This window comes from Lygodium microphyllum, chromosome 3, assembly GCF_053477565.2.
Source record: "Lygodium microphyllum isolate KBCC chromosome 3, Lygodium_microphyllum_v1.1.10, whole genome shotgun sequence".
Lineage (NCBI taxonomy): Eukaryota > Viridiplantae > Streptophyta > Polypodiopsida > Schizaeales > Lygodiaceae > Lygodium > Lygodium microphyllum.
Genome location: NC_141137.1, coordinates 88,806,549 through 88,828,810, shown reverse-complemented (window position 1 = coordinate 88,828,810; position 22,262 = coordinate 88,806,549). Strand labels below are relative to the sequence as shown.

Here is a 22,262-nt window from a genome sequence, read left to right as displayed (position 1 = left end):
TCTAATCACTTCCCGACTTCCCGAGCACCTACCCGGCCCATTTGGCACCCTCAGGGCATTCCTTCAAAGATATTGAAGCATTCTTTTAAGTATTTATTTCAATTTGCAGGGTACGTCAAGAAAGGGCAACCATAGCTCCAACCATTAGACCTCCTGTCTGATTAGGCTTGACAAGGCTTTGTATAGGCCTTCTTTAGGCCCTACTTGAGCCCCCTTCCACCTCATTAATGCCACATGGACCAACAGGATATCCAACAACATCATCCCTATTTGGGCCAACTTGAAGACCTACAAAATTCATTTTTTACTTCAGCCCTCCCTCAGTACTCATTTGTAGCTTGAAAACACTTCATACACCCCCTTGATGCTTGGCATTGGTGGTTTATCATTGGCATTGATTTGTGGACTGATTTACCTCAGTCCAGGACTATTTTCCACAATCCACAGGCAGCCAAAAATAGTGTTACATCAGCACTTTATGTTTATGCTTGGATAGCATTGACATTTGATGCCCGGTTGGTCCCGAATGGTCCCCATATGTTAACGGAATGTATACCTATTGATTGGCCATCATTTGGAGCTAATTTAGTGGCCTGAAATACACAATTTTACATAGTAGATCAGTACTGTATATTGTAAAATATTACACGGTGCAGCGAACAGAATCTGAGAAAGAGATAGAGAGTACACAACAGATAAGATGAGAATCAGTAAATTCTTTAACTCCAAACAACTGATACAAAGATGGCTCTGTCCATCCGTGCGCTTCCACTGTGTGAAGCTTAGATGGCGATCTAGACAGAAGATAGGTGAAGAGTTTAAGGCTAGCTGGAACAACAACTCTAACTGGGTGAAAGATGAGTGAGTGATGGTTGCGAAGGGGTTTAGCTTTTATACCCCGCGAAGGTCGTTAGGCCGGCCTGCTGACCGACCTACCATATGAGCCTCCACTAGTCGGCCAGGGAATATTCCAGGGAATATTCCCTTTACCATCGGGCCGGGGGCATTGCCCCCGGACCCCACAATAGGGGCCCCTTTTAACTCCCTTACCACGCAACTCAATGCAATGTGCCTCGAGTTGCTACCAGCTTAGCCACTTCGTCTAACCCAAAGATTAGACCCACAACAGTCACCTTTTTGCCATCCGGTCACATAGACCTCATCTGATATACAAGTCAGGACTCAACCAATGTCCGGGCTCACATTTGGCTTCTCCTCATAATGGGGGCCTTACAACTTTGAGCACCATGGATCATTGGTAGCATCTAATGAGGGTGGGGCATTGATCATATCTAACATATATTCTAGGGCTGAAGCTTATTTAATCACTTTATGCTTTGCATATTGGTCGCGAGTGCTTCCCGGGTGGTGTTTCATATGACTATTGGGATGCAAATGAAGGTTGGCAAATGCTTTGGATGGTTCCAGAATGTATTTTGAGCCTTGTTTGAGCTCCCTATTAGTTGGCATTTACTTGACATTGGTCTACACTTGCATGCTTTGTGACAGAGGTTATACATATGGTCTTTGTATGACCCGTGAATACATGCTTGATGCTTATGTTACCTACATATGCTAGTTACATTGTTTGGGCTTGAATGCTACTGGAGCTTCATTTGGGCTTGACTTTGGATATTCTGGAGCTTATTTTGGTCTTGATTTAGCTTATCAAAGTATTGAAATGCTATCTGATTGATTTGAGCACTCTTTTTCTCAATTTTATAGAGGTTTTTATTGCTATAGTAAGCAAGGCTATATGTATTTTATTAGAGAAACTTTATGCATATTACTTATCAATGCTTCCCAAGCACTTTGGATGCTACACTAGGATATACCATTACACTTACATGCTTGGTTATGCCTTTCGATTGCGTTTGAACTAAGATTGGAGCTTTGAATCTTGACATTGGCTATCATTCACTATTATGTATGGCTATTTGATGCTCCAGTAAGAGCTTTGCAAGTTATTAGATCAAATACTTTCAAATATATGCTACTTGGATCTTGGATGTATGGATGCCTTCCACATGATGTTTTGAGCTTTGTCTACTCATATGGAATTTGACCTTTGTTCCAGTGGGAGCCACTACTTGACACTTGGATATTACTTTGAGCATTTGGATGAACAGTTGAGCTTGGGGGTCTTTTAGTGAGACCATGGGACTTGGTGATATGTACATGTTCTTGTCATGCTTTATGTACACAGTTGATGCTTAGTGGGCTGATCGAAAATTCCTCTTGGACTAGCACCTACAATGTTGTCAATGATATATGCATCTTGGTTGGTTATGTATTGAGCTTCCGTTACATTGCTCACTCTATTGTGTCTTTAATTGGTCTCTTTTATTACCCATGAAACCCACTCTATGCACGATGGTTATGCCTATGGAATGTATCTCCATTTGACACATTGATCTCTGTGCCAGTCGCATATCTACTCACTGCTAGTTGGAGCTATTCCCTGGCAATTGGAGTTTGTTTTATATAGTGATTGCCCATCTTTGGCATTGATTTATTACAGTTATACTTTATTTTTAGCATGTTGTAATTGCAATTTACTACGTCGTTTTTGAGAGCAGTCACCTCCATTTGACAGTTCTTTGCATTGAGTTTATGGATAGTTCATTACTTGGTCAAGACCCCTTGTTTTCAACTTGATTTAGCAGTGGTCTTAGGGTTGTTTGTAGTAATTACAACAGCCTGGTTTGATAGTTTGTACATTTGTTTGCCTACATTATGATTGAACATATTCTATTGAGAAAAAATCAAAAGTCTTGGATACATTTCAATGTTGGCTTGCTTTAGTTGAGAACCAGTCTTGATATAGAGTGATGCCTAAGGTAAGACAATGGGAGTGAATATATCTCTAAAGCCTTTGAGAAATTTTGTGATGAGAGGGGTATTAAGCGTTCGTTGACTACCCCATACACCCCACCCCAGAATGATATAACTAAGCACATGAATAGGATGATTCAGGAGTGAGTTTGTAGTGTATGCTTAGCCAGGCAGGCTTACCATAGCATTTGTGATATGAGGTAGTTACTATTGTCATACACTTGATAGATTGATCCCCATGTATAACTCTTGGCAATCATGTTGTAGAGTAGGTATGGTCTAGAAAACCTCCCTCATATGCTCATTTGCGTGTCTTTGGTTGTGAGGCTTTCTGCCATGTATACAAGGAAAACCGCAATAAGTTGGATCCTAACTCTAGGAAATGCATCTTTCTTGGTTATGGAGATGCAGGTGAGATGGGCTATTACCTATGGGATTCACAGGCTCAGAAGGTTATCTGCAGCCATGATGTTGTCTCCCATGAAGAGAAAATGGATATGCACCTTGAGCATGTCGTAGAGGTACGTAGGGTGATATTTTAGGAGGAGCCTCCTGCTACTATACAGCTAGCTAGACAACCTACAGTAGTGGCTAATGCTCTAGTGGCCCAAGTCCCTGATGCTCCACATGATGTACAAGCCCCACAATCTGTAGTCTACTAGAGATAGACAACAACCTGCATGGTTTAAGCCCTCTATGGATTATGTTATATTGACAAATGCTAGTGAGCCTCGTACTTATGATGAGGCCATGTGCAGAGATGATAGTCACTCTTGGGAGAGGGCCATGTGTTCAAAGTATGACTCATTGCAGAAAAATCATACGTGGGATTTGATTCCTTTGCCTAGTGGCAAGCGTGCTTTGCAAATGGGTATACCAGTTGAAAAGTACCCTTGGATGCCCCAAGCTAGGATACAAGGCCAAATTGGTTGCTAAGGGCTTCAAGCAAGAACATGGTGTGGACTTTGATGAAATCATTTCTCATGTTGTGAAGATGACTACCCTACACTTGGTATTGACTTGGATTACTCAACTTGACTTGGATCTTTATCATATGGATGTCAAGACTTCTTTTCTTCATGGAGACTTATATGATGAGATTTGCATGGAGCAACCTAAGGGATTTGCATACCTTAGCAAGAAACACCTAGTGTGTAGATTGTGATAGAGACTTTATGGTCTTAAGCCTAGGGAATGGTATTACAAGTTTGATGCCTTTATGCATTCACAAGGATATTCTCGCAATGATATGGATCCGTATTTATACACAAAGAAGGCTCATGATAGAAGCCTTATGATTTTGATCCTCTATCTTGATAATATGTTGATTGACAGAGTGCTCATGATGAGTTGGATGCCTTGAAAGGTCAACTCAAGAAAATGTTTGAGATGAAGGACATGGGACAAGTCTCACATATTATTGGGATGTGCATTATGTGCAATCGCTCTAAGGGGCTCCTCTACTTGTCCCAAAAGGAATATATCAAAAGGTCCTTCAGTGGTTCCATCTGCAGGATGTTAAGCCTATTGGGTGTCCTTTACCTTCTCACGCGAAGGTTAGTCAAGCCAATTGTCTGCAGTCTGATGAGTAGAAGGTTGAGATGGCCAAGATCCCTTATGTATCCACAGTGGGCAGTTTGATGTACGCCATGATAGCCACTTGTCCTGACATAGCATTTGTAGTGGGAGTTGTGGCACACTATCGCAATGTGTAGGGTTGAAGGTCACCATAGGGGTTTGGCAAGAAAATTGGACAAGATAGATGGAGATGTGTCTCCAAGAGATAAGTAGATTACAATGAATGATTAAAGGTCTAAGAGGTACTTCACGGTCAATCACAAGGGATTGAGAGAGAAGAATGTATGGGGGTTCAAGAGCTTAAACTCTGGAGATGGTAGAGATAAGAGAAGGATTAAAGGTTTCAAGCCAAGTTCTTGAAGATGTTAATAGAGCTTCCAATTGCATGTTCTTAGCAAAGATCACAAGAGTATTATCTCATAAGTTCTAAACTCAAATCAAGCTTGTTTTCTTGACTATAAGAGCAATCACAAATTATAAAATCAAGTACAATATGCTATCATGTATCATAAACAACTCTGTATCCCATCATTCATACATTATGCCATAGCATGAATCAACTTTGCATGATTACATTCAATGTAGATTGTTAGGGACAAAAGCTTGTGAGTCAATTATAAGGCTTGTAGGGCAAAGAGACTTGCTTCAAGAGAACTTCAAATTGAGTTCCTAATAAGGATAAGTTACCACAACCAAGAAATAAGAGAAAAAACTCCTCTTAATTCAACTCAAAGCATCTATGAATGATCTACGAACATTGCCCTGCCAAAGGGGCACATAATACTTGCATATTTTGACAAGATGTCTTCTATAGAGTAAGGAATGAATTTAAAGAACAATGTTGTTGCTAATTCTCTAAATATGGCTGAAGATATCAGCCCCAAATCAGCCCAAATATCTTCTGAAATTCACCTCTGATGATAGCATAAACTTCCCCTAACACAGTGTCGGTGCGTTTGGTGTCAAGAGTCCACCACAAGGGTAAGAGACAGTAGGGTGAAGGTAGATTCTGGGAGAGGAGTAGATGGAAGAGAAGGGGTTCGAAGAAATTGAAGACGTAGAAGAATACTCCAAAAAAGAATTAGAAAATGTAGAAGAATACTAACAGAGATGAAGCCTGTCAATTTCTTCCAGCATTATGAGAAGAGATAACTCTAATAGACAAAAATGTGTATAAAATGTTTATGGTCCCCCAAAATCAACACCCTACTATCCCTTATTTCACACCTTCTTTCCTAAATATATTTCCCCCTTTGTCTCTAATTCTTATGTTTAGTTCTAAAGGCTTAAACCATAGGCTTTGGGTGTGGCACTTCTCCGCTTTCACATAGACAAAGAGAATCAAATAGGTGCAAGCCAAATTCAAGTCCTACAAAATAACATCAATGCTAGGAAATTGTAGCACTTCCTAGAAAATGCCAAGTGTAATGTACACTAAAGCAAGATCAATTTAGCCTTGGTTTATGTCAAAGATCAATCCCCAACTTGTCAAAAGCTGCCCCAAACGTGTCTTTAAAACTACCCTATTTCTAATTAGTCCTATTTTTCTTTACGTTAGCCCACTCTTCATTATAACAGTTCAACCCTATGCATATCTCCTATTCATAATAGCCCGGTCCCTTTATTGAGCCCTATATATCTCAGATTTTTTGGTTGCCATCTTTTCCTCTTCGTCATATAGTCTCCCCCGTTGAAGGCGCTTGTAGTCCACCTCTTTCTCCTCTCCTCTCCATGTTGTCTCAATCCCAAAATTCATGTTGATGGTCCCCAAAATCTGTTGCCTTGCTATCCCCTTTTTCATACCTTATTTTGTAAATATATTTCTCCCTTTGTCTCTTAATTCTTACATTTAGTTCTAAAGGTTTAAGCCATGTACTTGGCATGGCACTTTTCCATTTTCACATAGACAAAGAGAATCAAATAGGTGCAAGCCAAATTCAAGTTCTGCATAATAGCATCAATGCTAGGAACTCATAGTACATCCTTGAAATGCCAAGTGTAATGTGCACCAAGTGAGATCAACATCAATCAAGGCTAATGAATCTTCCAAATATGTTGTTCATAGGTCATGTCATGCCTTCAAAACCATACAACAATGAGATAGGTGGAGATAGAGAAGGGTCAGGGAGGGAGGAGGAGATAGAGAAGGGACAAAGGGGGCATGTAGGGTAGTTAAGGATTTTATCTTTTGGGGGTTGGGGTAGAGAAGGATATAAGAGTAGGCAAAGGATAAGGGAATTTCATCAGGGTAAGGAGGGATAGCCAAGCTAGAGGATGGCCATAGGTAGTAATAGAAGGGATAGGCTAGACGTAGAGAGAGCTAGGTTGGGATAGAAAAGGTGACTAGTAATAAGTATGCAAGGAAGTAAAAGGTAGGGGGATAGAGGGGGAAGTTTAGAATGGAAGGGGGTAGGGAGGGGGATAGAGGGGGAAGTTTAGAATGGAAGGGGGTAGGGAGGGGGATAGAGACGGGAATGATAGAAGGGCTAAGAGGGCATAGATAAGGGGAATACACAAAGAAGGGTTATGCAAGGATCCCAAGGGTAAGTAGGGCTAGGTGGGAATTTGGGAATGTGATAGGGGTATAGAGATTATAGAGGGGTTGATGCATAGGCCCTCAAACCTTGCTTACGCGTATGTATCCTATCTACTCTATCCACCCCCATCTTCATCCATTATTCTCATCTATTTTCCTCTATCCTCCACCCATCGTCTCTATTGTAAGATTGACCACCTACCCACCATCTACCCTCATACCCTCACCCATCTTTTGTTATCTTCACTATCCCATCCACCATAAAGTGGATCATTCTCTATCATTGCACTCTATCCTCACCTACCTCCACCTACCCTTCCTTACCAACCTTTAACCCAATCTAAACCCACATACTTGTGCCTATTCTTTCTACCCCCTCTACCGATTGTCTACACCTTGCTTACTAGGGGTTTACCCCTTTTAGCTTTGCATATCCCCTTGTACCATTGCCACACCTTTCATTAACCATGCATACCCTCTATCCAACCTCCCCTACCCACTAATCCTACTTGTATCCCACTACCCTTGTATAACCCCCTCTACCCCTCACCCACCCCATTTATCCCTTGCTCCCCCCCATTATGCTTGTACATTCCATCGTATTGTTGCCTATCTTTTGTTACCCATGCCTACACTCATCATCTACCCATATCTACCCTCACTTGCCTCGCTCCTTTACCCTTTTCTACCCCCTGTAATCCCACTCACCCCTAGCCTATCCCTCTTTGTCCTTTGTTGACCCTAGTCACTACCCTTTAACCTTGCTTGGCCTCCATCCTCCTACCATTATCTTGCTACCACCATCATGTCCACACTACAATTAGTATTGCCCACATCCTTCCTCCTCTCTTTAGGTGGATTACTTGCTTACCATTTTCCAAATTTTTTTTGTCAGAATTGCTCACAAAAAAACTATGTTATTAGAGCATGTAAGCTAGAAGGTCTACTATAGGGGTATGGGATAGAAGTGTTTGGAGAGAGTGAAATAGGGAACATGAAGAAAGAAAGAGTATTAAGTGTTTAGATGAAGTGAAAGACAATAAATAGAGGCACAATCCGATGATTCTATTCCATATATGGTACAAAAATACATCTTAATACAACTATATAAGATGTCCATATCCTAGGCATGCAAACACACTTTGGGATGATTGTTCAACACACAATCTGATACTATAGTTTAGAAATCCTCTGACATACATCAAGATCTCTATTGTACATAGACCAAAATCATTGATATGCACCTCATAAATCCATACATACCTCTAAATCTTTGTAGTAGATGATGTGTGTTAATGCCAAGAAGTAATACCAAGCATTAGAATCCATTAAAACCAATTTTAACCATTATGGGGCTTAAAAAACCACTTCAACCATGGATGACTATTTTATTACAGAAAGAAGAAAACACTCCTTCCCGCTCATAAACGTACTTTAAACTTGAGTTTTGATGGTAGTTTGAACTTTTCTTGTTAGAGAGTCCAATTCCATCACCAAATGTATCCAAAAGTCTATTTGAAGCTCATGAACTTCATGGATAGCATGCTGTCTTGTTTTGCATTATTATTCCCTATTAAGATTAGCCCATAAACATCATAAAAAACTCAATTCCTTGCTGGTCAAGTGTATTCTAAAAAAAAGCCTTTGTATTCATCATGCCTTTGTCTCCTGTGGACAAGCATAAGTCATCACCTGTAGCTTTCAAATGCAACTAGCATGCTGAAATTTTATTATAGCACTATATACACTATTTTGACAGTCAATTCTAGCCCCAAATCATCCATAAAGTTTCCACTTGATGTCTCAAGTCCAAGGCTAAGTTTGGGGGTGTATATAGGAGTGTCTTCAAGCCCAAAACATCATGAAATTCGATAAAAGAGATGAAGAAAATTTACTATTATTGTAGTGTCCTATTTTGGATAGCAAAGATACTTTAGAAATCACTCCTAAAACCCTCCTTCAAGTCCTTTTGTCATAAGCTTTGATGGCTTTCCTTTCTATCCTATCTTGGGAGCTTCCTTTTGAGCATAAAAAGCATACATCCCTCCCTCCCAACCTCTCCATGTTTGTCCACAATCAAGCTATCCAGTAGTACTTCCCACAAAAAAGTCCCACTTTTCTCATTCTTATCCTTTACATGTTCACTATATTTGGACACTTTAACCTTATCCCATGAGTGGTAAACATTATCTTGGGCACTCAGTTATTCTTGACACTTTTGGTCCTAACCATTTACAACCTTTGCAAAGTACATGGTCATTGACTTGACATGTATATCATATCTAAACTTTGTATTACACTTTCTTACTAAACGTAGGAAAGTCCCCTTTATATTCTATAGTTCAAATATTGTAATTACAAGTTAGGATGGACTTTCCTACCAAACATAGGTAGTTTGAGGTGACCTATATCTTCATCCTAAAAATGTTAGACATATCCATTTGTTCAAAATAAAGGCTTGGACTAAAAACATATACATAAGTTTGTTAGAAGCTACTTACAAAACCAATAGACTTACAACAATCTCATTTTCAATATTGCCATGACACAAAAACTTCACAAATGGCAAGAATCTAGCATCTTGATAATAGTCACATTTCAAACATAGATGCTATTAAGAAATCATAATTGGGAAAAGAGTATAAACAAATAAGCAATGAGTTGCATTTAGCACATATGGATACTAGCTCAAGTAGATAGGTATCACATTGATGAATTTCAGTAGTAGGCAACAATCATTCACCCTAGACAAAGTCACTTGGCAAGATTGAATTGGGAGAGAAGTATAAGGGAAGCCATTTAATGTAGGAAATCCTTGCTGACAGCTTTAAGTTCTCTTATTGACTAAATTCTCAAATGAATATTCTAGAAAGTTTGCAAGCATTACACTTGTCATTTGTTTCATCAACTAGACAACTTATCTTCATGTCTAAGCTTCTTTTCCTTCCTTGTGTGTCTATGTAGTTTTAAAAATGCATGTTGTTTGTTGGAGGTTACCAAGGTGGCCCGTATAATAAGGACATATAAGACCCTTAATAGACCCATCCTAGATAATAGGGTGTACAAGGGCATGTAATAAAGATAACAAAAGATGATTGGCGGCTACTTGGCCACATGTAGTTAAATTTTGTCTACCATACTCTTTGATACCAACTGTTCTATCCATGTGAATTCGACCAATCTCCATACATGTTGATGATAGCTACCCCAAGATGTATGAAATGCACACTTCTTCAAACATAGAATATACTTGTGTGTTTTTATTTTTTGAGCTGGGTGCCTAATCAGACTCAAAGGCAGAACTCTGTGCCACTAGCTTATGAATTCACTACTTCCTTTAGAAACATGTTCGTTGGAAAACTCTATTTACCACCCAAATAACGAAGCGTGGGTAGACACCTAGCACCTTTGTTCAGGGTCTAGGACTCTCACCAACTAAAACCGCCAATCCCAGTGGATTCCCAAAAAGGGATGCCATGCGCCAAGGTTGGGTGCATTGGCGTGAGGAATATACTCGTTGTTGGGTCACACAAAAGCCTTGTCTAAGGCAAAACCCTTGTGGATTGCCTCACCTTGGATTTTTTATTCGTCAACTCTCTTGTACCTGGGAGTCCACAACGTTTTACCGACGTTGCAGTGCTGCCAATTCAGCAGTGCGATGGCCACCTCAGCTCCGACCGTTGCAAGAAGGCGCGATTATTAGCGAGAACCCGCCGAGGTGACATGTCTTCTGATTTCATCTCCCGGCTTTAGCAGTTTTGAGCTCCGACTCGAGGACGACGCCTCAATGAAGGCCCTTGTCCGTCCTGTCGCTCACAAAGCTCTCACCTTCGAAGGTATCAGAGCAGCAGCAAAGCAAACCCAGGGCCTGCTTCGAATACCTTCTCGGCTCCAATCTGCGATAGAAACTTACCTTGGAGGTAACCTCCTCTGGTTTTCTTGCATCTTTTAGGTTACAATATCCTTTCGTGTCATAACTTCATGCATGGTAAGGCCTACGTATCCTTCTTCAGCAGAAAGACTCCGTGTGTGTAATTGAGTTTTTAATCTTGTTTTGCTATTTGTTCTATTTCCAAACTAAATCAGTATATTGGGCTTTACCGACCTTCTCAGACATCTCTGAAGCTAAAAGATTCTGAACTTGATAGAAGTAGCTCATCGCTCCGAAGCATAAACGAGAGTTTTTGCCGGAGCATCTATTGCAAGTCACAAATTTGACATCGTTGCCATGGAACGTGTTGCATCTATATGATATGTAATCGAATTCAGATTTAAAGATTTAACGTTTGAGGGAGATTTCTTGTCCATTCAATCTCAGCAATTTGCCTAATGTTTTGCTTTACCACAAGTTCTAATTTTCTAGAAGCTTCACATGGAGATATGCTAGATTTTGCAAAAGAAAACATAGAGTATACGAACACAGCTGAAACAGAGTGAACACAAACAGGAATGCAAGAACACAAAATGGAAGTAATGAATGAATGAATAAGTAGATGTAGGTAAACAATGCTCAAAGGCAGAGTAGTCCAACAACTGATGGCCCTCATGGGAGGGGGTTGAGGGAGAGTGTCATCCTCCAGTGTGACAGATCGTGAGCATAGCAACCATTGTAACAAGGTAGAAGATGAAGATGATGTAGTAGATTGGAGCTGAGCGTGATGAACACAGCAACCGTGGGCTAGTCAATGCAGTGGACTGATTAAGAGGGCTGTGAATAGTAGGGCATTAGGCTGAAACCGAAATGTAGTAGATCTGTCAGGCTGGAGAAAGTAAACATAGCAATGTACCACTTGGCCATAGTCTTGACTCTTCAGATGAAGCTGGAGATGAAACCCAACAATAAATATTATGATGGCATCAAGAGGATCAATACACAGTAGTGAAAATGTCCTCTGTGCAATGAACAACAGCAAGGCTGCGTGAACAGATGAAGTATAGCTGGCCACAATCACAATGATTAGGGCAGCAATTTGAAGTAGTCTGATAGGAGTTGGAGCAGTTGCGGAGGGAGTGGCAGCAGGAGTAGTTGTAAAATGTCAGCAGCTAGAACTAAACGTAGGTGTTGCCACCTCTAGACAATCAGGGCGGCAGCAACAAATGGTCATGGCAGCAGCTAGAGAATGGCGGACAACTAGTTGATGAATATGGCAACCGCTATAGTGTGTAGATTGTGATGCATCAGGATGCAAGTGGTCTACCTAGCACAACCTATTTATAGAGATCGAACCAACCAAAGTTTGTGAGTTTGCTTATTGGATACTTGTGCATATGTAGTGCATTTGAGTTTTGGGCTGTTTGATGAGTATAGTGAAGGTTTGGTCTGTAATGCACCTTATCTTAGTTCAATATCCCCATGAGCCCAAAACAAGAGCCAAGAGTGACTACCAAGCATAGCTCAACCCTTTTTCCCCCCAGGAAGTTCCACCTCAAATCAGCTAGGGCATCGGTTAATGGGCACATGTTGGCTATCCAAGAACCTATCAAGATTATAGAGGCAATGGTTATCTTCCCCCAGGACTCCAAAGGACCACTCCAAAGAGGCTAATGCATTGGACAAAGGGTGCACGTTGACTGCCTAGTGGCCTACCAGGATCTATAAAGTTGATATATAAACGGCTTTGAAAATTTTCTTTGTTTCGAATAAAATAATGTGCCCATTGGGGAAAGGTATAGTTGTCTTGCACATCACAAAATAGAGAGTATGTACATAACCATGAGCAAGGGTGTCAATGATGAAGAAAGCGTGGAGATATGTAGGTGATTGCCATGTTGAAAGGTTGCTTGGGATCCAATTTAAGTAGGGTGCTCATGGGACCTGGGTGCTTTGCTTAATGAGATGCATGGGAGGATGCTATACTATGCAAATGAGAATGTGCATGCAACAAGGTTGCTGCTTGGATAGTGTCATTCGTGGAAAAATTATTCACTTGCTGAAGGGAGTGAGCCCGGAGTGGAAGCATGTGAGCAGAAGCAAGAGCTATGGTGGATGGAGCAAGAGCAAGAAAGAGAGAGACACAAGATGTGGGAACTTCAATAATCACAATGTGTGACTGGCCTTCCTTTTATTCAAATGTCACTGAAGAATAAATAATGAAGTGATAGTGATGGGCGTCCACCACTTGTAGTGTACAGGTGTGTGGGTATTGTCAGTGTGTGGATAGTGTCAGTGTAATAATATATGGGTGGCTAGACATAGGCTCCTTTGTCCCCAACAACCTCCCACTTAAAGACGAATGTGTCCCTAGTGAGGAGAGAACAGGAAAAAGTGACAAAGTACAAATGTACATAAGTACAATAGGATGAGGAAAGATGTCATCTCATCCAATGCCCATTAACTTTCCAAGGAAGGCAAAACGCTTTGTTGAGATACTATATTCATGAGTAGATCTATAGGATTTTGGTTAGTTGATTTCTTGACAAGGTCAATAGACTTGTCCTCAACGACCTCTCTGATGAAGTGGTAATGCATCTTAATGTGTTTCGTCTTTGCATGGAAGACTAGATTCTTGGCTAATTGGATAGCACTCATAGAATTTGGATGTAGTGTAGGGATCACATCAATAATACCAAGGTTTGCTACTAGATGGCCTAACTAGAGAGCCTCCTTGCCAGCCTCAGTGACTGCAACATACTCGTCCTCGGTAGTAGAGAGGGTCATGCATTTCTACACCTTGGATATCAAAAGAGCACCTCTAGCAAAGGTGAAGACATAGCTGAGGTAAACTTTCTATTGTCTGCATGTCCTGCATAATTAGAGTCAGTGTATCCCACGACTCCGGTATCCTGGCCACCATAATATATGCATGTAGCTATTGTGCCCTTCAGGTACCTCATAATACCCTTGACGGGATCCCGATGCCGTCTGCTAGGTGTAGTCATATAGCGTTCCACAACTCCCACTTCAAATGCTATGTCAGAACAAGTGCCTATCATGGTATACATCAAATTGTCCATGTCGGATGCGTAAGGAATCTTGTCCATCTCGGCGTTCTGCTTATAAAATTAGGGACAGTTGGTGTGACTAACCTTCATATGAGAAGGCAGGGGACAACCAATAGGATTACCATCCTGCATATGAAACTGCTCAAGGACTTTATGGATATATGCTTGATAGATAAAGGAGCCTCTTAGCGATTGTGCGTGATGTGCATCCCAAGAATATGCGAGGCCTATTCCATGTCCTTCATCTCAAAGCTCTTCTTGAGCTAAGTTTTCAAGGCATTTAACTCATCATGCGCTCTTCCAGCAATAAACATATCATCCACATAGAGGACCAAAATCATAAGGCTTCTATTACGAGCCTTCTTCGTGTATAAACACAGATCCATAGCACTATGGCTATATTCCTATGAATTTATAAAAGTATTAAACTTGTGATATAGGTGCTTGCTTAAGGCCATAAAGGCTCTTTCTCAACTTGCACAGTAGGTGTTCCCTATCTTTTTCTTTAAAGCCCTTAGGTTGCTGCATTTAGATCTCATCATTTAAGTTTCCATGTAAAAAAGCCATCTTTACAACATATGATAAAGGTCTATACCTAGCTAAGCAACCAATGTAGTACTAAGTATAGGGTCTTCATTTTGACCATAGGGGAAAAGACTTTATTGAAGTCAATACCATGTTTTTGGTTAAAACCCTTAGCTACCAATCTGGCCTTATAAGCAGGTTTGGGGCGTCCAAGGATACTTTTCAGCTTGTATATCCACTTACATGGCAATGCCTTCTTGCCACTAGGCAAAGGAATCAAATCTCACGTATGTTTAGTTAGTAAGGAGTTAGACTCCAATTGCATAGCCCTGTTTCATGAGTGACTCATCTTTGTGCATGGCCTCATCATAAGAGAGAGGCTCAGCTACATCTGTCACCATAATATAATCCATGGAGGGCATACAATGCTCAAGTTGATGTCTAGCTCTAGTAGAGCGTCTCGAAGCAGGCTATTGTGCACAACAGGCGAGGCTTGGGCCACTGGAGTATCAACTACTACAGGCTAGCGTAGTTGGCTATATGGAGCAGGAGGCTCCACCTGAAAGATCACCCTATATACTTCAACCACTTACTTAGGCTGCTTATGCATCTTTTTCTCATCATGGAAAGCGATATCATGGTTGCGGATAACCTTGCAAGCTTGCGGATCCCATCGGCGATAGCCCATCTCACCTGTATCCCCATAACCAAGAAAGATGCATTTCACGGATTGAGGATCCAACTTATTGCGCTTGTCTTTGGGATCTTTGGGAACATGGTAGAATGCCTCACAACCAAAGACACGCAAACAAGCATATGATGGAGGTCTCCGTCCAAAAGTGTTGGGGTAAGGCTACCTAGCTAAGCATACTGCACACTCTTTTGAATCGTCTTGTTCATGCGTTCGGTAATACCATTGTGGGGGGTTGCAGGGGGCGGTCAACTGACATCTAATATCTTGCTCATCGCAAAATTGCTTAAAAGCTTTTGACCTTAGGTATTTTAGCCTAGACCTAGAGTGGTTCTCAACAAGAGCAAGCCAACGCTAGAAAGGTAGACAAGACATTCGATTTTTTCTTAACAAGGTAAGCCTAGACCTTATAAGAGTAATTATCAATGAATGTGACAAAGTACTTCACACCACCTAGTGGCTGATAGGGCATGGGACCACATATATGCGAATGAACAAGAGCCAAAGGCTCATCCATGTGCTTCATGCCAGACTTCTTATGTGTACTATGTGTTTGTCTGCCATATAAATAGTGATCATAAGACTCAAAACACTTATAGTCTAGGGCCGAAACATACTACAAATTGCTAAGCATTTTCATTTCTTTCAAAGATATGTGTCCAAGGTGATGATGCCAAAGAGATAGATATGGAATTGTAGCCACAACCAAAATATGGTCCGCTAACCCAAATACAAGAAAAGGATAGAGGGTATAAGACTTAGCACCACATGCAATAACAAGATTCCCAAGAGTTATCTTCCATGAGGAATCACCAAAAGAGATAATATAACATGCATCATCCAAGGTGCTAGCAGAGATAAGGCTCTTCGTAAGAGCCAATACATGATGTGCATCATGAAGAGTGAACATGCTGCTTGAACTAAAATGCAACTAGACACCACTAATACCAACTATCTTGAATGCCAAGTCATTACCCAATCGGACAGATCCAGCCATACTATGGTAGGAGTGAAACCACTCTACGAGGGGTCACATGAAAGGAAGCCCCTGAATCTATCAACCAACACTGAGTATAGCTTGAAAAGCTACCAAGATAAGATTATTAGATATGTCAGGCTGCTGCACTACATTAATCTCCTCAATCTTGACACTAGACTTGATAGGCACAATACCATGATCATCATTCTTGTCCTGCACTTTACCCTTACCCTTTTCCTTGCACTTGTCTTTGCACATATCATGGCATTGTGGCCAAATATGACCTGCTTTCCCACAATAATGACAAGTAAGACCGGACTTATGGCCATGGGGCTTACTGTGAGTTTGTTCGTGTATCCTAGATTGGGACATGTTAGAGTCTCTACCATGGCCATTTCCATCCTACCAGCCTCTCATAGTGAATGCATGTGATGTAGGGGAAGCATCCACATTCTTTCTGTTTGCCTCTTCAGTCCTACAATTTCAGCCCATCCTTAGCGCAAAGGGCTGTACGGAAAGTGTCCCATGACTCAAGTAGAGTACCAAGCATAAATAAAGGATACAAAGTATCCTTGAACTCAATCTTCTACGAAGCTAAATTGTTAATGATGGAGTGAAACTCATTCAAGTGTACAAACATAGAAGTCCCTTCTTTCATGTGAAGGTCCTTTGATGGAGTGAAACTCATTCAAGTGTGCAAACATAGAAGTCCTTTCCTTCGTGCAAAGGTCCATTGATTGTGTCAGCCAATACATTTGAGATGTAGGACTCTGCTTGTCATAAAGATTCTTAATCTGTATCCAAAGCTCATATGCAGTCTAATTTTCAGTTACAACATTGTAGTGAAGTAGCTTAGAGAGTGATAAAATGATTGTGGACTTGCATAGCTCATCCAGTTCATCCCAATCCTTAGCCACAATGTTTTTGGATTTGGCACCCCCATTTTTGAGTGGTCTACCTTGCAATTTCTACACTAAAACTTGCCATATATGGGTCTTCCAATAGCTGTAATTGTTCCCATTAAATCTCTCAATATTGAAGATAGCACTGTTGCAAGAATCACAAGCCATAATGAGACCAAGCAAGTGCACAGAAGGGCAAGTGGGGGCTGCTGTAATACTCTGCAAATCAGCCGCAAAACCACTGCTAAATCAAGTGGGAGACTAGAGGTACTACCAAAGTAATGAGTTGTCCATATCTTGTAGGCAAAAGACTGTCAAGTCCAGGTGATTGCCCTCAAATAGAATGCATAAAACTGAAATGACAGGTTGTTGTAATAAATTGCAGCAATATGCCAAAAACCAATTGTGAGCAACCAAGAGGAAGAAGCTAGGAACCGGCATTGAAGACTGTCACAACTGCAGTGTGTCAGAAACCATATATGCAATAGGCATAGATCTCATGCACAAGGTAGGTATCAAGGTTAAATGAAGAGAACTACTAGATGCATAACCCAGTGGACATAGCTCAATACATAACCCAGAAGCATATAAATACCACTAACAATACTTTAACAGATATTAGTGCCAGGTTCAAGCCAAGAGATCAAATCAACCCACGACAGGTTAACTGCATCCAATAAATATCAAGAGAGCATGTACATGTCACAATGAGTTCCACTGTCTCATTGTGATAAGCTCAAGCTCAACTGCATAAACCAAATGCTTTGTAGTACATCCAAGTGCCAATGTGGTTCAATACACAAAGCTGAGTAGTTCCTACTGAAGCAAAAGTCGAATGCCAAATGAGCAAGCAAAGCTCAAAACATCATGTGAATGAATCTAGACATCCAAGATCCATAGAGCATACGTTTGGAAGCATAAAACCCAATATGTGTTTCAAGCCCGTAACTGCATAGCCTACTGAAGCAACCAAGGCATGTAACCGAGCTCAAATGCGAGGTTTAAGTGTCACCATAGACCATATCTGGATGCATACATGAATGATAGACACCAATACATCCAAGTGATGTACCTGTGTAGCTTCAAAGCATAATAGGCATAGCCTTGTCCTAGGTAAGTGCTTGCTGCCCACTGTGTACAACAGGAAAATAGCCTCTGAAATCTGAGTTAAATCAGCGTCCACAAGAAACTCCCAAGACATTTGCCAAGCATCTAGCAATGATCCCAACAATAATAGGGATGAATAGAACCATAAGCAAGCTTCAAGTTCTGAAGAAAAGACCCTTCACAGTCAAATAGCTTGCTGGTCACTGTATTCCATCAATGAAAACCCTGCTACAACCTATAAGATCAAATCGGTCCAATGGCACCCTTAGTACATCCTCATAACTTCCCAGCATCAAGAGCATATCACATAAGCATGGTGTGAGCCATAGACATTCAGAGACAGGCTGTCATAAAGTATTACAGCAGACCTGTCTGCTACAGCCAGCAATGACTGATGAACGCAAAAACAATGAAGCTCAAACACTAGCTATGAGTGCCATGAAGTTGCCAATGATCATCCAAGTGTGTCAAGAGCAACCAAAATGAGTAGTAGGCTGCCAAAAGGAGTGAATTGTGCTGTCCAGACTGCCTGAAATAAGTGTGTCAAGAGCAATCAAAATGAGTAGTAGACTGCCAAAAGGAGTAAATTGTGCTGTCCAGACTGCCTGAAATAATGGTGGAAACAGCGTGAGTTGATGCTGATGGTCTGTTGGTCACGCTGAGCACTAATGTGGTATTAGAAATGCTCAATACACTCCCAAGGAACCTTGACAAGCCTTGAGAAGCCGGGAAGGAGCGGGACATCAATGCTCACCTCAAATGGAAGAAACCATTGCTTGCACAAATATTGAGCTGTGAACTGCTGTAGGTACTCGATGGAAGCTGAAGCAATGCGGGTCGGGCTTGAGCTCTCGGGGAAGATGGCTCTGATACTAGTTGGAGGGAGTGAGCCCAGAGTGGAAGCAAGAGCTTAGTGGAGAGAGAGAGAGAGAGAGAGAGAGAGAGAGAGAGGGCGACTTATCGCGATTGTCCTTCTGCACTGACCTGATGCACCATCTCGTGCAGTTTGCATAAGGTCCATGGGCCCCTGTCTGTGTGCGCCACAGAGAGAGAGAGAGAGAGAGAGAGAGAGGGAGAGGGAGAGGGAGGGAGATGGACAACGTGATGGCGGATCTGGCTTCCCCGTGATCTGGCGATGTGCCTCCTGCCCTGCGTGCTGTGAGCGATCTCCCCCCGGACTTGTGTGGAGTTCGTTCTGCCCTGACGTCCACGTCACGCCTTGCCCTCGACATCTCGCCTGCTGAGCCTATTGAAGGAACGAGCCGTTAGTCGCCTGGACCTGCACCTTCAGACAATCTCTTGCTGCGCCACGCTGCAGACGCCCACTGATTTCGAACGCCTTGCTGGTCTGTGGTTCACCTGATTGAGCTCGTCCTGATCTGCACAGGCGCCACGTTGCAGGAAACCCTAATCTTGATCGTCAACGAAAGGAAGCGTCATTTCAGCTCGACGAACCAGCTTCTGATCCTGCTCATTTACTACTGTACTCTGTGCACTCTATGTGACTTTGCAGGCAGTCGTGCTGCTTCAGCCCTGCTGTAACTTGGATTTGTAGTTGTGCAGAATCTGTAGAGAGAGAGAGAGAGAGAGAGAGAGAGAGAGAGAGAGAGAGAGAGAGAGAGGGAGAGAGAGAGAGAGAGGGAGGGAGGGAGGGAGGGAGGGGCGTGCGTTCGTTTCTACCACCCGTGAGCTCCTGCTGCATTTGACTTGCACAAGTGGTGATACAACATGGCTGGTTTGGATATGGCTTTTATCGACCAAACGGTGGCAGCCCTTGGTCCGGATTTTGATACAGAGGAACCATAGGATATGGTTCCTTGCACAGAAGAGATGCCTCCTGGTCCTGACTTCCAGCCTGTGGGCAAACACACCAAGCATACTTCGGAAGAGACAATGGATCATTAGGAACGTTCTTATGCTCAGGTTGCCTTTGATTTTGTGGATTCTTAGGATGTTGACTGGGAGCATTTGTTGGAGTTTGCCAACACTCTGCTTGGCGATTATGTCCAACATAATCATGAAGCTTTTTCTGACTCTGGAACTGAAGATGTTTTGGAAGCCACGGTGGACCCGAAAAATGTCTTGCGCTCATTTTCGGTGTTTTATGACCGTGTTGTTATACTCTTCTTCACTGGCAGGATCCCAGTGCTTTCCCATATTCGCCAGTGGCTGCACAATCTACTACAAGGGGAGTGTGTTGAGGAGATTTTTGTTGGGCCCCGAGGCTTCTATGAGGTGCTGTTGAAATCTGAGAAGCATCGTGCTGATCTCCTGTCTAAACTGCCATTGTTCTTTGATCACCGTTTGGTCCATGTTGTGTCATGGCACCCAATGGCAGTTTTTCAGCGCCTGCTTCAACGTGAATGCCCGGTGTGGGTTGAAGTGGAAAATTGTCCGGCTATCTATTGGCCACTGTTAAAGGATGCCATGGCCGTTGTGGGCACTGTTCTGGTCCCCCTGAGCCTAAGGGCCATGAATCGTAACCGTTTGTGTATGTTATGGGACATTTCTAGGAAAAGGCCTGCTTGGTTACGTCTTAATTGCTCTGGCATGCATCCTTTGCACTTTCGTTTGAAATGGGGCAACTTTGTAGGGCATTGCTTTTCGTGTGGAAAATTGGGGCATTTTATGGCCCAATGCCCAGAGAAGCAATCAACTTCGGATACTGAGCATGTTGTGCTGCCCATGGAAGATATGGTGCTTGATGCTTCATCGCAAGATGCAACCTAGCCACCTAAAGTTTTGAATAAAGGTAAACAACATGTTTCGGGTTTGGATTCCCGTGGCAATAACTGGGTAGATGTATGTGCCAAAAAAGGTAAAAGATTTGATGTTGGCCTGGCGGATACTGGGCCTAATGCTTCACAAGATTCCATAAGCACTTATATGCGCAGGAAAGAAATGTTGTCTCAGAGCACACTGCTCATACTATGGTTTCTTCTGCTCCCCGTAATTGGTCTACTAGGAAAGTATATACGGACGGTCCAAAGGGCCCTCCTGCTAAGTTGGCTTTTGATACTAGAGGTAATGTGATTACCCCATGGGATCATCGTTATCCCCGTTCCATCCCCAAGATAGTGGATATTCTGTCTACCTCTAAAGCTGGCCGTCAGAACTCTTTTGCCGTGTTAGCTGATTTTTTGGATGAGGGAGTCCTTGACATTCTAGCAGAAATTGTTAAATCGAGGCAAGTTGTGCCTCGTTCTTGATTTTCTTTTTGAATACACATGAAGATAGCCACGTGGAATGTGCGAGGCATTTGTTATCGCCATAAGCAACATGCCATGTGGATTGTATTGCATGAGAATTAGTGGGATGTCTTGTGTGCTGTTGAGCACAAGAGGCACGGTGAAGTAGGAAAAGTTGTGGATTGCCATGGGTTTCGCTGGTTTTATACAGGGACACATGCCATGCATTGTTCTGGTGTGCTTATGATTGTACATGAGAAATATCAGCTTGTTTTTATTAAAAATGATGTACATGGCCGTTTTGTGGTGATTGAAGTTTTATTTGAAGGAGAGATCTTATGGTTGCTGGGCCTCTATGCTCCGAATGACCCTTTATCCTGCCGAGATCTTTGGAATACTTTGCAGACCTCCTTGTCACTTGGCAGACGAGGTTTTTTGATGGGGAATTTTAATATGTGTGTTGATTCTTCACAGTCCACATCAGAGCATTCGGTGATGGACGCTTCGGAAAGTCGTGTGTGGAATGCGTTTGCTCTTGCTGTACTTAAGCAAGATCTCTGGTCTTGGCTACACTCTTCTTCTACAGGGTTTACTTTCCATTCTGCGCAGTATGCAACTACATGGTTGCGGTTGGACCGCATGTACATCATGCAGGATGATGATTTTCTTCCTGAGATGCTGGAAATGAAAGTGTTGCAGCAATATGCCTTGTCGGTCCATTTCCCTCTACAGCTTGAGATACTTGCACAACCCATTGCACCTTTTAAGCAATTTCTGGATAGACTCCCTTTGCGTTTCAACTTGTCTTATTTGAAGCATTTAATCTTTCAGGACTATATGCAGCAATTGATTGATAGATTTTTATTGGACTTCGCCTCTGAGGGCAATGCTTCTTTTGAACGATTGCTCTCTAATGTGCATGCCTCTCTTTGTCGGCGGCGTTGAAAAGCAGCGGAGGACTTACTGGCTTTGGTTTATT

The 22,262-nt window shown here is 42.0% G+C and overlaps 1 protein-coding gene across 3 annotated transcripts in view; it reads left to right on the top strand.

The window, feature by feature from the left end:
* Positions 1 to 10,488: 10,488 nt before the first annotated feature.
* LOC148038603 (copper ion binding / methyltransferase) overlaps positions 10,489 to 22,262 on the top strand; it is a 248,227-nt gene continuing 236,453 nt past the window's right edge. For 2 of the 3 annotated variants that reach the window (XM_087673802.1, XM_087673788.1), the window contains exon 1: positions 10,489 to 10,869. In XM_087673802.1, coding sequence (XP_087529928.1) covers positions 10,737 to 10,869 — 133 coding nt within the window. In that variant the 5' untranslated portion in view covers positions 10,489 to 10,736. The remainder of the gene's footprint in view (positions 10,870 to 22,262) is intronic. The other variant, XM_087673795.1, reaches the window with a different exon arrangement.